This window comes from Mirounga leonina, unplaced genomic scaffold (genome assembly GCF_011800145.1).
Source record: "Mirounga leonina isolate KUSES-001 unplaced genomic scaffold, KU_Mleo_1.0 Mir_200, whole genome shotgun sequence".
NCBI classification, from domain to species: Eukaryota; Metazoa; Chordata; class Mammalia; order Carnivora; family Phocidae; genus Mirounga; species Mirounga leonina.
In genome coordinates, this window is record NW_023270503.1 from 1,298,415 (window position 1) to 1,318,942 (window position 20,528).

General features: G+C 60.6%; 1 protein-coding gene across 1 annotated transcript; it reads left to right on the forward strand.

Moving 5' to 3' along the window:
* The first annotated feature begins 1,755 nt into the window (after nucleotides 1–1,755).
* Nucleotides 1,756–18,702, forward strand: MNT (MAX network transcriptional repressor). The gene is given in 7 exon segments (XM_035027552.1): nucleotides 1,756–2,837; nucleotides 8,016–8,155; nucleotides 8,157–8,596; nucleotides 9,161–9,202; nucleotides 9,352–9,463; nucleotides 14,824–15,016; nucleotides 15,164–18,702. Coding segments are annotated over 7 exon segments (1,758 nt in total). The 5' UTR covers nucleotides 1,756–2,764; the 3' UTR covers nucleotides 15,922–18,702.
* The last annotated feature ends 1,826 nt before the right edge of the window (nucleotides 18,703–20,528 follow it).

The following is a 20,528-nucleotide window of genomic DNA, read 5'->3' on the forward strand; positions in this document are numbered from 1 at the left end:
GACAGAATAGTACAGTGCTGACCCCAAACAAAATGAAAACTTGGTCAACAACATTATTTCAGGTCACTATTATGTATATTACATACAATGTTTAGCACCCCACCCCAACACACACACCTGTGTATTGCCTTTAAACTTCTCATTTTCATTGGTTGTGCCGTGGGCCAGGCCCAATCACACTAGTAGCAGGTGGCAGACATCTAAAAGGAAGCAATGTCAGGACCAGCACAGATCTCGCCCTCCCAGGAAAAGGGCATTCATTCCAGGGCACCTGGGTACGTTATTCCCACCCCCTCCCCCACCTTCCTTTCAAGCTCCATTGTAAGCAAAGCTAGTGGCACCTGGACGTGTGTAATGGCCTCTGCTCAGCTACAGACTCTGGGGCATTAAATGTGTAAAGATCAGATCCCTCTGTAGACTGCTGCTGGCAAACTACCCCCTTCCTTCTGTTCACTAGGTTCTTGATTTCCAAGATCTGTGCAGATTTTCTTTCCTTAGTATATGCATTATGCCCTCAAAGGAAGGGAGCAAAGCCAGCAGGCATGCATTTGTACCAGCTTTCTGTGCCTCTAAGCTAGACTCCAAAATAGGAACATACCCCTCTAAGGGCACAGTGGGGATGGGATGAGATAGATTGGCAGGGTGGTCTGCCACTCAGCTGTCCTCATAAAGTTTTGCTTTGTAGCTTTGTGTGATGGTGAAGCCCAGGCTGCAGGACCCTGAACCCAGCTGGCATTGTCCAACTCTGAACTGGTAGCAAAAAAAGGAATCCGAGGCTAGGCCCTGGGGGCCATAGGACTGCTGGCATTGGGCCAGCAGAGCTGTACTGTACATGCTCCAGGGTGCTACCAAAGTGCCTTCAGCTGGCCTTTGTGTCACCACCAACTGTACCAGTGGGGCTTGTGCGGCCTGCACCAAAGAAGCGGAACAGCAGGGTTTCAGATGAAGATTTTGGAGACCCTGAATGCAATAAGTGGGCAGACCACTTCCCAGGCAGGCAGTTTGATACTCCCCCATGATTTTTTTCGAATTGGGTGCCCTGCCCCAGAACTGCCTTCAAAAGAGTCGTCCACGGGGTCAAGGATAAATACTCCTCCCTCCAGAGCATACAGCAACTGGAATACTGAGTGACTTTAGACAAGTCCTTTCCGGTCTCTGGGCCTCAGTTTCCTTATCTGCAAAATGAGAGGATTTGGGTACCCTGACAAAGGTCTAACTTTCTGATTGTACCCGCAGGCGCCCCCAAATACTAGCGCAAGAGCGGCGGCAGCGAGCGCCAGCCGGGGATCCCGCCCTCTTGGCGAGCGCCGTCGAGACCAGGCTGAGCGTCCCGACCCCGCGCCCCGCCCGCGGCCTCAGTCGCCCAGCGGCTGGCAGGGCCAGGCTTCCGCCCTCCACGTTGTTGTTCCCGATTTGGGCCCCGCCCCCTTGGTCTGGGCTGCGGACGCCTTGCCTCAACTGCCCCCGCCCCGGCCCCAGAGCAAAGGGTGGACTGTGGGCCATCCACATTAGACACGCGTGGACAAAGACAAGAATTTGGGGGAAGAAAAGAGAGAGACTTGGTTTTGAAGGGAGAGTGGTGAAGAGTAATGGGTAGGCCAGGGCACAACTGCAGAATTTCCCTTTCGGCGTCCCACCCTCCGTTCTTACAGTGGACCCATCCGCACCCACGAATGTGACCGTGTTAGACACTGGCCCTTTAAACAGAAGGCTGGCGGCGCGGGGTGTCCATGTGGAGCTGCTCCATGCCGTGTTGTCCTGCCCGCCCATTGGCCCACGGCCCGGTGACGTAGCCTAATAGGATGCGAACGCACTGCGGGGGGAGGAACGGAGGCAAAACGCGGAACCGGATCATCACTCCGCTCTCTCCGCTAGTCTCTGGCAGCCTCCTGCCGTCAGCTCCGCCCACGGGCGGATCCCGGGGGAATTGCGACAGCCGGGTGGTTGCAGGAATTAGGTCACGTGTGGGTAGGGAGCGGAGACCCAGGGGTCAGGCCAGTCTCTACCATCGTAAGGTTTCCCTGACCTGGAATATCCTTACTTGAGCTAACTTAAGTCTTAAATTTTCCACCCTTCTTTTCCTCCAGCAGGACACACTTCGTTGTGAATGACCGCAACACGCAGCCCTGGCTCAACTTGTGGCTTGCCTTCGGGGCGGGGCGAGGCGAGAAAGCGGAAATGCAGGGCGCGAGCGAAGCTGGATATTCTCCCACCCCCACCCAGGCCACGTGTGCGCGCGCCGTCTATAGTGGGCGGGGCCAGCCCGCTCGGGACCCCGCCCCTCCCTTCGTGAGACGCCGCGGCCCTGCGGGCGGGGGCTCCGGTCCGGGCTTTGGCTGCGGCCCCGGTGTAGTAGCGGGGGCGGCGGCCGGGGGCAGCGCGGCTCCTTCCCTTGTTGTGTGTGTCGGTGCCTCCTCGCCATCTTGTTGCAAAGCCTTTTCTTGTCGGCGGGACTCCCGGGGGCCGCAGGGCGGGAGGCATCAGAGGGGGAAAAAGAGAGGGAGGGGAAGGAGGGAGGCAGTGCCGCCTTTTGTTTTTTTGCATCAAAATTTTTTTAATTTGCAAATTATATTTTGCAAATATTTTGGGAAACAATTTTTTCTCTCCGTGCTCTCCCGTTCTTCCCTGCGGAGTGCGCTGCGCCGCCCAGCCCTGTCGCCCCCCGGAGGTGATCCCTCCCTCCTGCCTGCCCGCCAGCCTGACCTGTGCCCGGCTCGCGGGCCGCAGTCTCGGCCCCGGCGCGCCCCCGGCCGCTCTCGGCGCGATGAGTATAGAGACGCTACTGGAGGCGGCCCGCTTCCTGGAATGGCAAGCGCAGCAACAACAGAGAGCACGTGGTGAGCGGCCGGGCTGGGCCCCTGGGGCACCGGGGAAGGGGAGACGAGCGACCCTGGTCTCTGAACCCACGCGAAACCGCGGGCAGGACCCCTTCCCGGGCGGCCTGCGAAGCCGAGCAGCGCAAGGTTCCGCACAGGAGCCGCCGCCCGGGGAGGAATGTTGGGGGCAGTAAAATTAATTAATGAATTCATTACCGTGCAGTGAGGGACCCGGCTCCTGTGGGCGCCACCTCAGCTGCCTGCCACCCCGTGTGCACCTTTCGTGGGGGCTCCTTTCGCGTGGGTCAGCGGCGCCCTCGGTAGCGCCGAGGTTGTGTGAGCCGGTGGGGGGTGGGGTGTGGAATGGTGTTGCGTGGGGGTGGCAGACCCGCGTGTGCGTGCGTGTGTGCACGGGGGAATGTGTGATGTGAGCCTCGAGGAGAGCGGATGAACGGACGTGTACACGGGCGAGTGTATAGTGCACACGAGTGGGCGTGTGTGTAACGGAGTGGGGGGTGGGAATTACTCTACGCCGAGCAGCTCCCCGGCTTCCCTGGCCCTGTGGGGAGGGTGCGGGGGGCGCTCCCGGCCGATCTACGCGCCGCTTGGGGCGGAGGCGGCCTTTGCAGAATGAAATGACATCGCGTGTCTTATGATCCTGGCCAGCCCCGCCTGACCCCGCCTCCCAGAGCTGGGCTGGGTCGCGCTTCAGGGGTTTGGGTGAGAGCTGGGCTGATTGGGTGTCTGCGAAACGGCCCGCAGGTCGCTGGGGGCAGTCCCCGGGCCCCCCTTGCTGCGCCCCACTTTAGTCGGTGTGGAATGTGGCGTGTCTGCGCGTTCCAAACCCGCTCTCGGCTGGAATGTTGCGTGTGCCTGCGTTCCAAGCCCGTTGGTTACACCGGGTGGTGACGTGGACGGGCCCCGCCTCCGACCACGTGCACGGGGGACACTCCCGCTGGGGACGGAGCGGCCCGGCCCCTCCCAGCTGCCTCGCGCTCGGCCGGGGGCGGGGCCTGGGCGGGGCTGGCGAGTGGCCTTGCTCCGGGTTGGGCCCTGGCTCCGGCCGCTGGGCACCTCCCAGGGAGAGCCTGTGCGCTGGAAGGAGGAGCCGCCGAGCTCACCTGTCCATTCTCGCCCCAACCTCCTGTTTTTGATCCTGGGGCAAGGGAAACCCTCAGAATCGCAGGGCGACAGGACATTTAGAGCTCACATATTCCCACTGACGTTTTGGGGAACGTTCTCACCAGGACCTCCTGGCAATACCCCTAGCTACATTGTGGAATGAGCCAGGCTGAGAAGGGGCAAACTTTGGCGTTCCCTCGGCAGGAAACGAGGATTTCAGATGCTTCCCATCTCACCCGTTCTGTCGGTGGTCCCCAGCTTCAGGGTGCTGCAGGACTAGGGGTTGGAGGGAAAGACCTCCGTTTTCCGGACTATTGAGAGGGCCTCGGCCCTGGATCGGTGTGTGTGCTGTATCCGGGGACTCATGTCCCCTCCAACCTCCCCTCCCCTCCTTCTGCCGGGTTCGTTGTGGTGGAGAGAGTGCTTCGCCCTCCTTTCCTTTCTCTCTGCCTATTGTTGCTTCAATGATGAGTCATGCAGGAGGTAGTAGTGTGTGTTTTGTGCGCGCGCGCCCTGCAGCTTTTGCCGCGGCGGCGGAGGGGGGTGGGGTGGGGGGAGCGGCAGCGGGCCAGGGGCGGGGGGAGCGGCGGGTCCGCCCGGCCTAGTCACTGGTCGACCGGCCTCTCAAGGTCAGGAGTCACTCGAGATCTGTGAGATGAGATGCTTGGGTTTTACGGAATTGATGGGCCGGGACATCAGCTAGCGTGCCCCTCCCCTTTATCTTCTGGGTCCCGAGCAGGGTCAGGCCCTGGACAGTGATGGTGGTGACCGAGAATGTCCTGTTTGCGGGCGCAGCGAGGGGGCGAGGGGAGGAGGGTGCGTGCACAAGAATTGGAGAGACTTGAGTCACCTGCCACTAGCAGAGTGCAATTCAGGAGTACCTATTGTGTCCTTGCTGTGTATCAGGCACTGTGCTAGAGGTGAACAGGGTTGACCCTGCTTTTTCCCCAAGGGAACAACCCCTTCACCTTCACTTTACCCTCAGACTGACTGGTCTTATGGGGAAGGGGAGAAGACCCCCCTCCCCACTATCATCTCCCCCACCCTTTCCAAAATACTAAGTCCAGAGCTGACAGTAAGGACAGGGATGATGTGTGCAACACTGTGAAGGAGCCTGGGAATGGTTCTCTCCTAAGAAGTTGCAGAGCCCTGCCCCTCCCCCAGGTGGTGAGAACTGGGGGCAGGGAGCTGAGCAGAGGCCCAGTTTGACCAGTCACAGTTCCTTCTTGGTGGGGCAAGGAGGATGGATGGTGCAAAGCCAGATCTACTCTAAAAGCTCACGTGCAGTTGGCTAGACTTAGCTGCAGCATGTCAATCTCAAATTCATTTTTTCCCCCTCCTTGAGGTTCTGTCTTCTGACTTGGGGTGGGGACAGTGGGAGAGAAGGGGTCATGTGTGGACCTGGTGACCAGAACTGCTTTCCTGGGTATGTACCTGATGAACAGCTCTGGACAGGGATTCTCTTATCCATGTCCCCTTTCAGTTTCATGGGTGGGTTTCCTGACTTAGACCAGCCAGATTGCTCCCATGATGCACCTGAGGATGTGTGTGCACATGTATGTGTGAGAGGGAAAAAGTGGTCAGCAGGAGGGCCTGGTCATTTCCAGCATTCATGGAGGTGGCTCAAATGGGACCCTCTTCTACCTGACCTAGTCACATCCTGGGGCCTGCCTTATGCACCAAGTTTCCTGTTAGCCTGAAGAAGGGGAGAACTCCCCCTGAACATGGGGCTACCTAGTGTAGACTCCTCAGGCCCCAGCCCTGTGCCTGCTGTGGCCTCTGAATCACCCCAGACGTGTCATGCTAACTTATCTGAGGCCAGAGTCGTGGGCATGTTTGCGAGTGGGAGAGGGAGTGCACGCCTGGCTGCCGCAGAGCATTATTTTACAGAGCCCGAGTCTGTTCTGTTACCGAGGGAGTCCCCTGAGTGACTGCCAGCTTGCTCCCCCCACTTTGTTTCCCCCTCCGCAGGGCATAGGAAGAGGGTCACTGCTGGGTGGGGAGGAGGCAGGAAGCTTTGGTGGGCTGCATCTGGCCTGGGACACCCCCTCTTCCCCACCAGTCAAGATTTTTCATGCTGATTCAGGTGTGATAGAGCCTGGCCGTTGCCCTGGGTCCTGCCCAGCGCCTGTGAGGCGTAGCTGCCTGACTCTGGAACGGAGAGGGTAGGTGAGAAGGTTGCCATCTCCTGGATGAGCGGTGGGTTCCTTTCAAATATGGGGCATATGAGGTTTACTTTCAGTCTGGGTTCCCAGGGCACCTGTCCTCGGGGCTTGGGGCCCTCTCTGTCCCACTGCTAATGGGAGAGTGGAACCCTGGTCCCAAAGCCAATGAAAGTTTGGGTCTCGGCCCAAAGGAATGAAGGTGGGCTGTGTTGGGCCCTGGAGCTGACGGGGGAGGGGATGGGAAGGAGGGAGGGGGGAGCAGTGCGGGAGATGGACTGGGTAGCTGGTCGGTGGCCTTCCGCAGACCGCTCTGCCCGCGGGGTCTCTGGGCAGCTGGAGGGCAGAGAGCTGGTTTTCTCCGGGGCTGTAACAGAAGCCAGTGCCAGCCGGAAAGGCCTGGGAGAGCGCTGCCCTCATTGGAGCAGGCCCGGCAGCTCCCCTTCCTGAAGGGCAGGGGCCACGGAAGAGGCCTGTGCTGCTGGGAAACCACGGAGCGCTTCCCTCTCACGACACCGCTCTACTTCCTCCTTCGCCCCTGCGGGAGGGAGGGGCTTCGAGCCGGCCCGGCTCACACTCACTTTGTCGGTAGGCCCAAGGGCCCCAGTGGGGGGTTGATGCCCTCCTCCGTAGGGGCGTGCCTGCCGGCCCAGCTGTCAGCTCAGTTAGTCAGCAGTGTGGCCAATCCCGGACCGCAGGAGCGCTGGTGGACCAGCCCGCTCCCTGGCCTGGGGGCTACAGCTGCTCCCCAGGGCCCCTGCCCAGCCCTGTGGCCGGGGAACCGGAATGGTGGGGCCTGGAGAGCACCGGGCAGGGTGGAGACGGAGAGGGACTTCTGGCTCAGGAAGGGCCCTCCCCTTCCCCTGGTCCCGGCCAGCTCCAGAGCAGGCCTCACCTTGCAGCAGGGCTTGCAGCCCAGATGCTGCATGGACAGGTGCAGGGCTGCCTTCTTTTCCTTCCTGCCTGCCTCTTACCTCTCTGGCTGTGCTGCTGGTGGGGGGATGGCGGGGGAGGGATTTGGGAGCAGTGAGTTTTAGCACCACAAAGGGCAGAGGAGGACCGAATGTGTTTTGTGTGGTCCCTGAGGAAACCAGACACTGCGCCCTGGCCTGGGACTCCTGGGCCTGATGTCCTCATGTGCGAACTGAAGATGATGTCCCAGCCCTGCCTGTGGCATGGACTCTTGTGAGGATCCAGGTGTGTGTGTGTGTGTGTGTGTATACAGACGCCTAGTGAGCATGTGCTTACAGAGCAGGTATGGGCATCCGCCAGGTGTCAGGATTCCTGGCTGGGTCTGGTTTCAGTTTTACCTGTGACTTGCTCTGTGACTCTCAACAAATCACCTTGCCTCTCTGAGCTCATTCATTTCATCTTGAAATGAAGATGCTGCCTGCCCTCTGAAAGGTACTTGGTAAAAACTGTTGAAGGCCTTCCCAGAAGCTATGATCTATCTCCCCCCCCCCCCCCCCCGTTCTCCTGTAGTGGCATGTGAGGGCTTTCGCCGACTGGCCTCTGCCCACCTTATCTGTCACCCCACTCCCCTCAGCCTTGTTGTTCCTGAACTTCCCTGCACCAGCCTAACCCCTCAACCTTCAGGTTGCCAGGCCTCCAGCATCCTCGCTGACCACTTCTGCACTGTCTTTCTACAGCCTCTCTCCTCTCCCAGCCTGGATTGTTCTCTGTTACTTGTCCTTCCCCTCATCCAAAGCAGAGACCAGGTCTCTTGTGTTGTTCACTGCTGTGCCCCCCAGCACTTAGCCCCAGTGCCTGGCTGGCTGTAGGTAGGTATTTGTGGTGTCTCGGGCTGAGCACTGACTGGGACAGGGTCAGAGGCCGCGTTCTGCTTGAAAGACTTCAGAAGCTGGAGGCCAGGACTGCCGCCCGCTGAGACGCCCCTTGTGTTCTTTCTGCACAGAGGAGCAGGAGCGGCTCCGCTTGGAGCGGGACAGAGAGCAGGAGCAGAAGAAGGCCAGCAGCCTGGCCAGGCTGGCCCACGCCCTGCCCGTGGAGGAACCGCGCATTGAAGCGCCACCCCTACCTCTTTCCCCCCCAGCGCCCCCCCCCAGCACCCCCACCCCCACTTGCCACCCCCACCCCACTGACTGTCATTCCTATTCCAGTAGTGACCAACTCTCCTCAGCCTCTGCCCCCGCCCCCACCACTGCCTCCTGCAGCCCAGCCTTTGCCCCTGGCGCCTCGCCAGCCAGCCCTGGTTAGCACCCCTGGACTCAGCATTAAGGAGTCTGCTCCCTTGCCCACCAGGCCGCAGGTGCCCAACCCTGCTCCTCTGCTGCCAGACTCCAAGACCACCCTTCCGCCCACTGGCAGCCCCAAGCCTTTGCAGCCCCTCCCCACACCCATCCTGACCATAGCACCTCACCCTGGAGTTCAGCCCCAGCTGGCCCCCCAGCAGCCACCCCCACCCACTCTTGGGACCCTGAAGTTGGCACCAGCCGAAGAAGTCAAATCCAGCGAACAGAAGAAGAGGCCTGGGGGGTGAGTGAGGTGTGGCAGAGTCCAGGCTGGTGGGATGGAGAACTGCCCACACTCTGGGCTGTGTGTGCAAGAGAAAGTAGCCCCTCCTAAGCTCATCCTTCAAAGCCATGTCCTACCTCTCCAACTGAGAAGCATCGTACTATATTTGGACAGTTCTCACTGTGCCTGTGTCCATTCCCCATTGCCCTCTGTTGTTGTCAGGCTTCCGTGTTCTCTGACCCCCTCAAGGATGGGCCGATGGCATTGCCAGGCCTTTGGTCAGAGTATTGGATTGGGGATCTCTTGGGTGAGGGCTGGGGTCAACTGGCTATTTCTGTGAGCCCCAGGAGGCCTTCTGTCTCCTCACAGGTGGACAAGGGCAGGATGGAGGATTAAAGGGATTGTGAATTATGAGCATACATGTGCCCTCCAGGGGGTATACACGCCTCCGCACAGGGTGAATATCTCCCATTGCTGCTTTGTACGGAGAATAAACCACCTGTGGCATTTGGGGAGTGGGGGCAGGAAGGCCGTCTAATTGGGCCCTCCTCCCTGAACCTCCTTTCCTGTCTGTCTGGGTTTCAGGATCGGAACCAGAGAAGTCCACAACAAATTGGAGAAGAACAGGTGTGTGCGCGTGCGTGTGTGTCTCTGGGCCCGCCCCGCCCTCTACCGGGACTGGTCCCACCCTTGGTCCCCCAAGCTCTCCTGGGGCCTACTCCCCCGCCCCCCGCCCCCCCAGGCGCTGGCTAACCAGCGCCACTCCCTCTCCCCAGGAGGGCCCATCTGAAGGAATGCTTTGAGACCCTGAAGCGCAACATCCCCAACGTGGACGACAAGAAGACGTCGAATCTGAGTGTGCTGCGGACGGCGCTGCGGTACATCCAGGTATGGGGGAGGGAAGCACCGCCGAGAGGAGGGCGGGCGGTGGCCGCAGCGCCAGCTTCCTCCCCACTCCCGCCCGCCCTCTTCCCCTCGCCGCGGCCCCGCCCCGCCCCGCCCTTGCTCCCTCTCCGGCTCCCCCGCCCGCCTCCACGCGGGCGCTGAGCACATGGCCCGGCTGACGTCAGCGGGGCTCCCCGCCCGCGAGGGGGCGGGGGGACGGGCGCGCGTGCGCGGGGGAGGGCGGCCGCGGCGTTCCCCTCTCCCCCTTGCCCCGCCGGGCCGCCCCGCGGAGCCCCGCCATCTGCGCCGCCCCCGCAGCTCGGTCCCCCGGTGCCCGGGCCCGTGCTACCACCTGGCGCGGTTTAGTGCCCCGCGGGTGAGAAGGGCGTGGCGCGGCCCCAGCGCCTCCACCCCACCCGCAGTGCCTGGGCGGGAACCCGGACTCGGCCCGAGAGTCTGTCGCTCGTGGTGGGGTGGGGAGTCCCCTGGGCGTGGCTCCCTGCGGACGGCGGCGCGCCGGTGAGGCCCCCCACTCTGACCCCAGAATGGTTAAGAGCCTTCCAGTGAGAGCTCTGAGGTGCCACGACTCGAGTTTGGGGGTTAAACCGGGGAAATGTGGTGGTCTGGGTGACCAAAACAGTCCTGGGGTCACCGAACCTTTAAAAATTACGCTCTCCTGCCTGCGTTTTTAAAAGCCCCGTTTCAAGGGGCCCTCCTGGCCGTGTGTTCCTCTCCCCTTGGGGCACTGGCTTCCCTCCGCAGTACGGGGTGGGGGGCTCCCGCCAGATAAGACAGTTGCCATGACGGCCCCGTGTTCGGTTTCCCTGGAAACCGGCCGAGGGTTCCGCGTGCCGGGAAGGAGGCTGTGGGGGTGGGGCGGGCGGCCACGCTCGGCTGCCGCGGAGACGGAGTCGGAACCGAGCCGTTGGGGAGTGGGAGGGACTTAGCGCTGCCTACCCGCGCGGGGTGGGGGCGGGGGAAGCTGTGGGGGGGGCGGGCAGCGACAAGGTCCCCCTGGGATGGGGGTCAGGGAGGGTCCGACCGAAGTAGGAGCCAGAGGCGTAGCCCTCCCCCTCCCCCGGCCAAGACTGCGGGGTCACAGCCCTGAGGTAACCGGAGCCTAACTCGTTCGTGGGGCGGAGGCGCTGCTACGCGACTGCTCCCAGCCGGCGGCTCCCCCCTGCCTCCCGCGAACGCGCGCCTTTCCGCCCGCCCTGCGGGCGCGGGGGAGTGGCTGGCGCGCCTCCAGGCTGCTTCCCTGCACCCGGGAGGGGCGGAGCCGGGCTCGGGGATTGGCGGGGCCGGGTTGGGGCGGGGCTTCCGCGCGCCGAGCGGTGGGGTGCCGCGGGCGGGGAGTGACGCTGCAAAGCCGGGTCCGCGTGGGTGCGCGCGTGCTCCGGGAGGGGCGGGGCGTCGCTTGCGGCGGGTCTGGCCTCGGAGGAGGAGGGGCCCCGGGAGGCCTACTTCCTACATGTTTTTGTAGAACTTGATCTTGAGAATATCACTGGTTCTTCAGTTATTCCTAATCATATGGCCTAGGAGCAAATCCTTGTCAAGTGTTGTGACGTTCTCTTGAATATCAGTTTCTTCTGTACTGCCATTTTGCTAAATAGGAAAGAAAAAGTATCTTCATCATGGGGATGTTAGGAGGATGCGTCCTCTATAAGTACCAACTTCATAGCAATTACTGAGACACAGGAAGGATGGAATAGCACATTCCACTTTATAGACACATACTTAGGAAGGGGAGCCTTGTTTGAATGACAATTGAAAATAAATTAGAGGGGCGCCTGGGTGGCTCAGTTGGTTGAGCGGCTGCCTTCGGCTCAGGTCATGATCCTGGAGTCCCGGGATCGAGTCCCGCATCGGGCTCCCTGCTCGGCGGGGAGTCTGCTTCTCCCTCTGACCCTCACCCCTCTCATTCTCTCTCTCTCTCTCATTCTCTCTCTCTCAAAAATAAATAAAATTTTAAAAATTAATAAATTATAAATAGAGACTCAGTAGAACCAACAGGCATGGGCCTGCGCTGAGTAGGCAGCGAGGTGTACCCAGGCTGTTCCTAAGAGATATTTGTCCTGGGGCAATGGAAGCAGAAATAGAAAACTTAACGGGCGCCTGGGTGGCTCAGTTGGTTAAGCGACTGCCTTCGGCTCAGGTCATGATCCTGGAGTCCCAGGATCGAGTCCCGCATCGGGCTCCCTGCTCGGCAGGAAGCCTGCTTCTCCCTCTCCCACTCCCCATTTGTGTTCCCTCTCTCGCTGTGTCTTTCTCTGTCAAATAAATAAATAAAATCTTAAAAAAAAAAAAAGAAATAGAAAACTTAACAAGGCTTTCTAAATCCTTAACCTCACTCATTTGTTTATTCATTTAGGTACTTTGGACAGCTCTGGGTCTGACTGAGAGTAAAGCAGGAAGCAAAGAAAAAAGCATGGGTCTCTGTCTTCATAGGTTTGGTCTTGGTGGCAGATTATAAACAAATAAAGGACTGTGCCATGAGGACGTAAAAGGGTCAGGGATCACAGAATCTGTTCTAGGGAGTGAGGGAAGTTGTTGCTGAGGAAGGGGCATTTGAGCTGAGACCTGAAGGTTTCAGGGTGACCTAGGCAAAACAGAGGGCAGAAGGCCCAGCACAGGCCAGTTTCTCCAACGGGGGAGCAGGATGCAGTTTTGGAAGTTAAAGGTGGTCATGCGGGTTGCCACGTAGAGATGGGGGCAGCAGAGCACTAGATGGGAGTCAAAAGGGAGTAGTAGAGAGACCACGTTAGCTGTATAGACTGAAGGCTTTGGGCGTGTGCTGAAGTGGAAAGCTGTAGCCCCCAGGCAGACTCAGAGTGGCTAGGAGGTGCGAAAGGGTTTGAAGAGAGCCACAGGGAAGTGGACAAAAACAGGAAGAGGAGTAGGCAGGTAACAAACTGTGTGTCCAGGCAGTCTTAGGAAATGTGTTTAAAATGAAGCAATGTGGACAAAAGCTAGACCCTGGGGAAACTTTCCAGGGGCCTCTGGGCCTGTGGAGAACTGGGCTAGTTAAGAAAAAGAGGTCTTGACCTCTGAGTTTCTCCCAGAGCCAGAAATCTACTCTCCTTGCTGGTGGGTAGAGTTCAGGATGGTCACTTCCAGCCCCCCAGCAGCCAGGTTCAAGTGAGAGCTGACTCACCCTGGGCCCCATCATTGGTATGGCCTCATCTGATGTCATGTCCAGCAAAAAGGCCTCTCAGGGTAGAGCCAGGTGAGAAGCCAGCCGTGTGTGTGTGTGTGTGTGCGTGTGTGTGCCTCAGTGTGTAAGGGAGGGATCTTTCTGGCAGAACTGTGGAGAGAAGCAGGTTAAATCTCAAAAGCCAGGATGTAGAGGAGGCCGTGTGTGGCCTGGGACTGCCGGCAGAATTGTAAAGCTACCAGGTTTCAGGCCAGAACGGAGTATGGTTGCATCTGGGTTGTGTGTTGCAGGCACTAATGGTTTGAGGCATTCCTGACTGGTGAGATCAGAAATACAAGGAGTTTGGGGCTCCCGGAGGGAGTGGGTGAAGTTGAGGATCTTGCCATACCCAGGAGGGGCGAGGGGCAAGTGAACAGCCAGGAAGGCTGCTGTGAGACTGCTTGTAGTAAATGGAATCAGGGCAAACTCAGTCCATCGGGTGACTGATTCCCTGTGACAGAGGGACAGGACAGAGGTGGGAATCTACATGCTCACATCCTGACATATTCTTCCCCCGGTGCTAAGATACGCATAGTTCTGTCCTGGCCGCTGGTAGGTTCGAGGGAAGAAGCTAATTATGGAACAGTCCTTGCCCTTACTCACCGCGTTGGACGGGGACCGTGTGTACTGAGGTGGAAAGACAAAACATGAAGTTTTTAGGGGGTCGTCTGAGCCAGTGTCTGATTAAGTACTGATGGTCTTATTAAGTGCTCGAGTGTGGGCTGCCGCGTCAGGAAGGGCTCAAGGGCCTGGGACGGGGAAGGGTGGTGGGGGCTCGGGTGTGGGCTTGGAACACAAGCAGATAAGATGCAGGGGGGGCAAGAAAGGAGGATCTGTGTGTGAGACGGGGTTCAGAGAGGAGAACCAAGACGAGCTGGAGAGTTTGGTGTGTGCAGGGTCCGTGGGTTCTGCACCTGCTGGGACCGGCAAGCCTTGGAAGCCAGGAGCTCAGGCGCAGCGCAGGGTCGGAGGTTTCGGGGTGCAGCAGGGCAAGTGTGTCCGTGTTCGGTGGCCCCAGCGCTCGTGACGTGCCTGGGCCAAGGAGAAGCTGGCAGCAGGGAGATCTGCAAGACTTCGAGGAGTCCGTTTAATAGGGCGTCAGAGTGGTCATGGAGGACACAGGCTGGCCTTCTGGAGCTGCAAATAAGTCCTGTGTGAGGGGAAACTAGAGACACTTCTGACGGGAGGCCTGGCACGTGGCCCCTGTGCGAGCGCCCCCCACACGCACAGCTGCCTGTGCGCCCGACAGCCGTGGGCTCCGTGGCCAAGGGCGCTCCCTCCTGGTGCTCTTAGTGAGGGGGGTGGCCTCAGGGTCACGGGCCGTGGCCAACAGGAACCTGGGGTGAAGGACGGAAGTGTCTCTGGCGGTGCTCAGTGCAGCTCAGCTACAGGTGTGGAAGGAGGGGGCGCGTTCCAGGGCTGGGGGATCCGCCAGCAGCCCGGGGACTCTGGAGGGCGGCAGGCGGAGTGAAACTGGCGATGGTGAGAGGCAGCCCAGGTGGGCACCGCGGGCAGCGGCCCAGGGCCGGGCGAAGGGTGCAGAGCCAGCGGCTGCCCGAGCCAGACGGAGGCAGATGGAGGAGAAATGCGAAATGCAGGGGGGGTGGGGGGCGGCTCCTCAGGGACACTGAAGTGGAGGAGACTAGGGAATGATGCTGTGGAGAGAGGGGCAGGATCGTCGGGGGTTCTTTGGGGAATGAGTTCCAAGGAGGGTAGCTTGTGGCGCGGCGACTGACCGCGTGGTACGAGCGTGCCGGGGGCCTTGAGCGGCGCCGAGGAGTCCGTTTCCCCTCCTGTCCTCCGCAAGATGGAGCGAAGAGGCGGGGCAGGTGGATGGGGCCAGAGGCCCAGAAGCTCCTCCGGACAAAGTTGATGTGGGTGGGGGCAGGGGAGGGCGTTCATCCTGGGGACGAGCTGACTGCAGCTGTGCTTTCTGTCGGTGGTGCCTGCTGGAGAGCACGCAGTGCACAGGCCAGGGGGCCTCACTGGGCCTCGTGGGCCCCGGCGCGGACCAGGGGCAGGTGTGGTCTCCCGCAGCCCCCTCACTGCGGACCTGGCCCTGGGGGCTGAGTGGCCTGGAGACCAGCGTGGCCGTGGGGAGAGGTTTCCGTACTGGGGGCCCTCTAGCTCCTGCTCAGGGTATCGTTCGGGCCCTTGCCTTGTTCTCCAGTCTCTGAAGAGGAAGGAGAAGGAATATGAGCATGAGATGGAGCGCCTGGCTCGGGAGAAGATCGCCACGCAGCAGCGGCTGACCGAGCTCAAGCACGAGCTGAGCCAGTGGATGGACGTGCTGGAGATCGACCGCGTGCTCCGGCAGACTGGCCAGCCCGAGGACGACCAGGCCTCCACCTCCACAGCCTCGGGTGAGTCCGCCCCCCCCTGGCCCGGTCCCCCCCCCCCCCCCCCCCGCCCCCGGCTCCGCGCCTCCCAGACCCCAGGGGCATTTACTACTCCAGCCTCGGGTTTCCCAAGCCCTTCTGACCTGTCCCTGTCCCCGTGTCCCCCCACAGAGGGTGAGGACAACATAGACGAGGATATGGAGGAGGACCAGGCCGGCCTGGGCCCATCTAAACTGAGCCATCGCCCCCACCCGGAGCTGCCGAAGCCACCGCCCAGCGCCGCCCCCGCGCCTCCGCCTCCCCATGCACACCCGCACTCCCAGCCTGTGGCCCTGTCCCCCGTCCCCCTGCCTGGGCAGCAGCCGCCAGCACAGCAGAAGACCCCTCTGCCGGCCCCTCCTCCCCCACCGGCTGCCCCTGCGCAGACGCTGGTGCCGGCCCCAGCCCACCTGGTGGCTGCAGCTGGCGGGGGCTCCACGGTCATCGCCCACACGGCCACCACCCACGCCTCAGTCATCCAGACTGTGAACCACGTTCTCCAGGGCCCGGGCGGCAAGCACGTCGCCCACATTGCGCCCTCAGCCCCCAGCCCTGCTGTGCAGCTGGCGCCCGCCACGCCCCCCATCGGCCACATCACAGTGCACCCTGCCGCCCTCAACCACGTGGCCCACCTCGGCTCCCAGCTGCCCCTGTACCCGCAGCCCGTGGCAGTGAGCCAGCCCGTGGCGGTGAGCCACATTGCCCACACCCTCTCACACCAGCAAGTGAATGGCACAGCCGGGCTGGGGCCCCCAGCCACGGTCATGGCGAAGCCGGCCGTGGGGGCTCAGGTGGTGCACCACCCCCAGCTGGTGGGCCAGACAGTGCTCAACCCTGTGACCATGGTCACCATGCCCTCCTTCCCGGTCAGCACACTCAAGCTGGCTTGAGGAGGAGGGCCACTCAGAGGCCCCCAGTGGGGGCAGGGAGGGGGAACCCGTCCCCCGCTCTCTCCCACCCACCAGCTCCACACATTCCAGCCAGGCCGAGGCCCGCCGCACCCACCCCCACCCCCAGGCCTCCTAGGGGAGGGGGTGCAGAGACTCTGAGCCAGGGGAGGGAGGGCCACCCCGGGGAGCTGGGCGCGGGGCAGGGGGTCTGCCCTAGGACTTGCGCACGTGATGAGACACTCTGGTGAATGTGCCACTTGCCTGGCCTGGTGCCAGCTCCAGTGCCCTTCCTGCCTCCCCGCCTTGTCCCCTGCAGCCGTGCGCCGTGGGTGTTGTGTTCTGCCACCTCCCCGCCCCGCCCCGCCTGCCTCCCAGTGCTGCTGCTGCTCGTGAGGGGGCCACGGGCCTGGGGCCTCCATCCGGAGCCTCAGCCTTTGCTTCCCAGGCCTTTCCGGGGGGGGGGGGGGGGGGCGGAAGCGGGCAGGGAGCAGGACGGAAGCAACTTGGCCCAGAAATCTGGGTGCGTGGGGGGCTCTGCTCTGAGTGCAGGTGACAGATCCTAGGATGGGGCTGCGCTGCGGTCCCATCCAGGCAGGTGGGCCCCCCGGCCCAGGTTCTCCGACCCAGCTGCGGTCACTGATTCGTTACCGCAGAAGCTAGTTAAGAGGAGTCGCTACCAACAACTACCCCACGCTGTTGCTAAGCTCCCTGAGCGCCCCCCCGCCAGTCTTTGCTACTGGGCTCCTGACCTCTGGAGGGTAGGCTGAGGGTGGGGGCTGGGAAGGAAGGGCTTGGCTGGCCTGTCGCCATGCTGGCCCTCCCCAGCACTGCCTGGGTCTGGGCTGAGGAGAGAGCTGCTCTGGACCCCCTGGGCCTGGCTCTTGGCTTCCCAAAGGCAGAGGGGATGGGGTGTTGTCGCATTGGCCGCCCTGCTTCCCCGGCCTCTGCTCAGTGCTGTGCGCTCCCCCGAGTGCTCCTGTAGCCTCCAGCCAGCATCTGGTCTGGGTTCTGGGAGCCTGAAGCCACATTGCTGAGGCCCTCAGGAAGTCAGAATCCAGGGGCTGGGCCAAATGCCCAGGCCCCTTCCCTGATGCCCTCGGGGGAGGGGGGGCCTGTAGAGCAGGGAGGAGGGCTGCTACTTCTGCCCCAGCTAGTCTGTCTCTGGCATCATCTCTGTCTTTCCCCTGAACATCCACTTTTCTTCTCCAGTGGGCTCTTCTGAGTGTGCCGCAACCTTCCTCTCGGGAAGGTCCTTCGTTGGATCTAGGGCAGGGCTGAGCTTGGGGTGGGGGGGCGCGAGGGGGCCTGTGTGCAGGGCCTGCTGCTTTCCCTGCCTCTGCCGACTGCTTTGGCTTCTCTTTTTATGTGGGTATTTATTACAAGTGGCCTTGTGTCAGACACACACTCAGTTGTACACACATGCACACTCGCCTCCCCACCTGGACACACACAGTGGCCAGTGGCCTTTCGATGTGGAGAGGGGAAGCCGGTGTCCCCAGGTGTGACCTTTGCTTTGATGGGCAGGGGGAGGGACGTGCAGGATACTGAGGAGGCTCACAAAGGTCTTGAACAGATGTGGGCACCTCAGAACTCTCCGTTCTTTCCTTGTCCTGGAGACCTCCTCGGGGCCTGTTCTCCTCCGTCTCGCCTGGGGTGGGGAAAGGGAAGGCCTCTGGTCATCTAGAGGCCCCCAGGACGGAGCCTCACACCCACCCCACCAGCTTGCTGCCTTCCTGCCCCTGCAGCCACCACCCGCCACCCTGGTTCTTGGGGAAACCAGCTTCTGCTCTTCCCCGAGAGATTACAACTGAGGGAGCCGGATGGGCCTGGTGCCCAGGGAACAGTCAGAGAAGCATTGGGGAACCTGCCCTTTCCGGCTCTGTTCACCTCCCTGCATTCTGAGGCCATTCCGGAGTTGAAAGCGAGTCAGCCAGGGGCCTCTCGGGCCTGCACAGATACCTCATCCGCCCGCTCACCGCCCCTGCCCCTCCCCACCCAGCAGTGGGGGCCTTCGAATCTAGTGCCGAATGACTATGTCCAGATTGGTGACGATGGGTGTTGTTGCTGTTGTTTTTGTCGTTGTTTGTGAACGCTGTGATGCTGTGTGCCCGAGAGGGCAGCCGCCGCCCAGCCCTCCCTTGGGCATCTATCTCCCCTCTGAGAGCTGTCAGGACCACGTCTGTCCTCACCCTGTGGGACCGCCTGCCCCTCCCCCTCCCTAGCCCTTCCAGCCTGGGGGACGCGTGCGTGCACACACACATACACACACACACACCTTACCTCTCATGCGTGTTTTACTTTTTGATGTTAAGAGTGGCTCACTGGCTGGGAGCCTTTACCTCGGGGAGAGGGGGAGGTTGGTTCCTTGGGGGGCCAAAGAAGGGCAGGGAGTGCCTGGAGGGGAATGAGGGGTCATCATAACCCCTGCTCTCCAGGAACAGCTTCTCCCCCATCCCAGGGTTCCATCCCCATCCCCCAAAGAGGTGGCCCTTGTTTACAGTGAGGACTCGGTCACTGTGTCTCCGTTTCCTGAAATACAAACTGTAGCGACCCCAGACTGTAGAGATTTTTATGTGTTTGGATACATCTGCTGTGTGGGAAAAACAAAACAACCCTACAAAAACCCTAATTTTGTACATATTGTATTTTTACTATTGAACTGTATTCTAGTGGCTGTTCATGCTCCAAGACTTTAGGTATTGAGACATGAATACTATCCATGTAATAAGCACTTGCCTGGAATAAAATATAAAACTGAAATAAACCTGCACTGAAACCAGAGATGGAGCCGCCAGGCTGCAGCATCCGGGTCACTCTGTTGCAACAGGAGGCCTCCACCTCTCTGGAAGGACCTCCAGCAAGAAGCGTCGGGGGCCTTGCCTCGTTGTCCTTTGAGGGGCGCAGGTTCCTCCAGCAGCTTTGGTGCTGGTCAGTTTTAGAAGATTCGGGACCTTCTGGTTCTGATGCCAATGTTCAATCCTAAACAAGCTCTGAACTGCAGTTCTGGTCTTCCTTATGCTTTTGTAATACTTTCTACTTCCTCAAACCATTTTTACAAACACTATCTTGTTTCATCTCTTAACAGCATGGTGGAGTACATAAGCCAAGAACTAGCCCTGTTCTGGCAGGTAAGGAAACAGGTTTGAGGTGGCCAAGTGACTTGTACGCTCACACAGGTAGCCTGGGAGCCTGGGGAGCTGCAGTCAGATCTGACAACTCCGGCAGTTCCCAGCGTGTGCCACTCAGCTCTGGGGCCTGCCGCAGAGCTGGGGATCCTGAACGTGAGAAAGTTCCAATAGGAAAGGTGGGGGGACCGCCCTGGATCGGTGCACAGAACGGGGAGAGGCTTCTTGAGAGGGGATGTGCTTCTGAGGTGGTAAGTCAGGCCAGGTCATCTGGGGAGTCCATGAGGGAAAGGAACAAGAAGAGGAAGAAGTCGGAGGGCAGGATTCAAAGAACCATGTTCTAAGATGGGCCTGGAAGACCCTTGTCCTTATAACTACATCTCTCCCAGTTTAGGGGAAATCAGCCCTTTGCAGGCTGTCTCAGGAGGAAGTGGGGAGGGTGAGGAAGAGGCTTAGCTATAGACCAGGCCGGCCGCCTCGTCCAACACCCTGACCACACCTTCCCCACTCCCAGCCCCAGCCAGAGGAATGGACTCGGCTTCTCTTCCTGGGAAGGATTATCCTTAGGGAAGGACGTGGTGGCCACGAACGTCTTGGGGTCCCCTTCTCTGAGGAAGCGCTAACCTCAAGAAAGGCCGAACCCAGTGCCCCTCCTCTGCCAGCCCCTTCACTTGTGAGATGCTGGCTCCCTCTGCTGGCAGCTCCAGGAAGAGCGGAGTTCTTTGGCCTTAGGGAAGGCCTAGGGTTAGGAGTCTTGGCCACTGTCTGGCCCTGGGGCCAAGGATGAAGCCTCTGCCCCGGACAGTGCTGACCCAGTATCACCTGAGGGCTATTGCTAGCTCTTAAGGGTAGGCAGAAACTCCCCCAGCCCAGCTGGAGCCTGCCAGAGAGGGGTCCGTGATCAGAGTAACGAAAGTCCTGAGTAGGAATCCAGGTGCCTCCGTTTAGCAGCTCTGTGTGAGAGGGGCTTCCAGGGTTGGAGGGTCCCCGGGGGGGTGTTCCTACTTGCACGTTGTGCTCTCCTTAATCTGCCCGTGGCGTTGCCCTCAGCAGACCCATCACTGTGGCTGCAGGATTCCCTCCGGTCCTGGAAGTCCAGCCGAGGGGGTAAGGAGTGCCGACGCTTGTGGGCAGAGAGGGAGCAGCGGGGAGTGTGTAGAGGAGCCGGGCCACTGCCAGGCTAGTTTAGCAGGGGCCTTGGTGAACTTCTTTCAGGTGGAGTGACAGCACAGGAAATTCTGATTGTTCTAGGCAACAGGATGGGGGCGGGGGGGGGGTTGCCTTGAGGAGCTTGTAAGGTTCCCTGGATCCAGATTTTCCCGTGTCAACCAGTTCTGTTACTTGGCAGCTCTGAGTTGCCCTAATGCCCAGAAAGCCCGTGTCTAGACCAGACCACATGCTGATGCTGGGGGCTGTGGCTGGAGGGCGCTCCACCTGGAGCCACTGACGATGGGGGCTGTAGTCCTCTGGGGTGGGGGATGG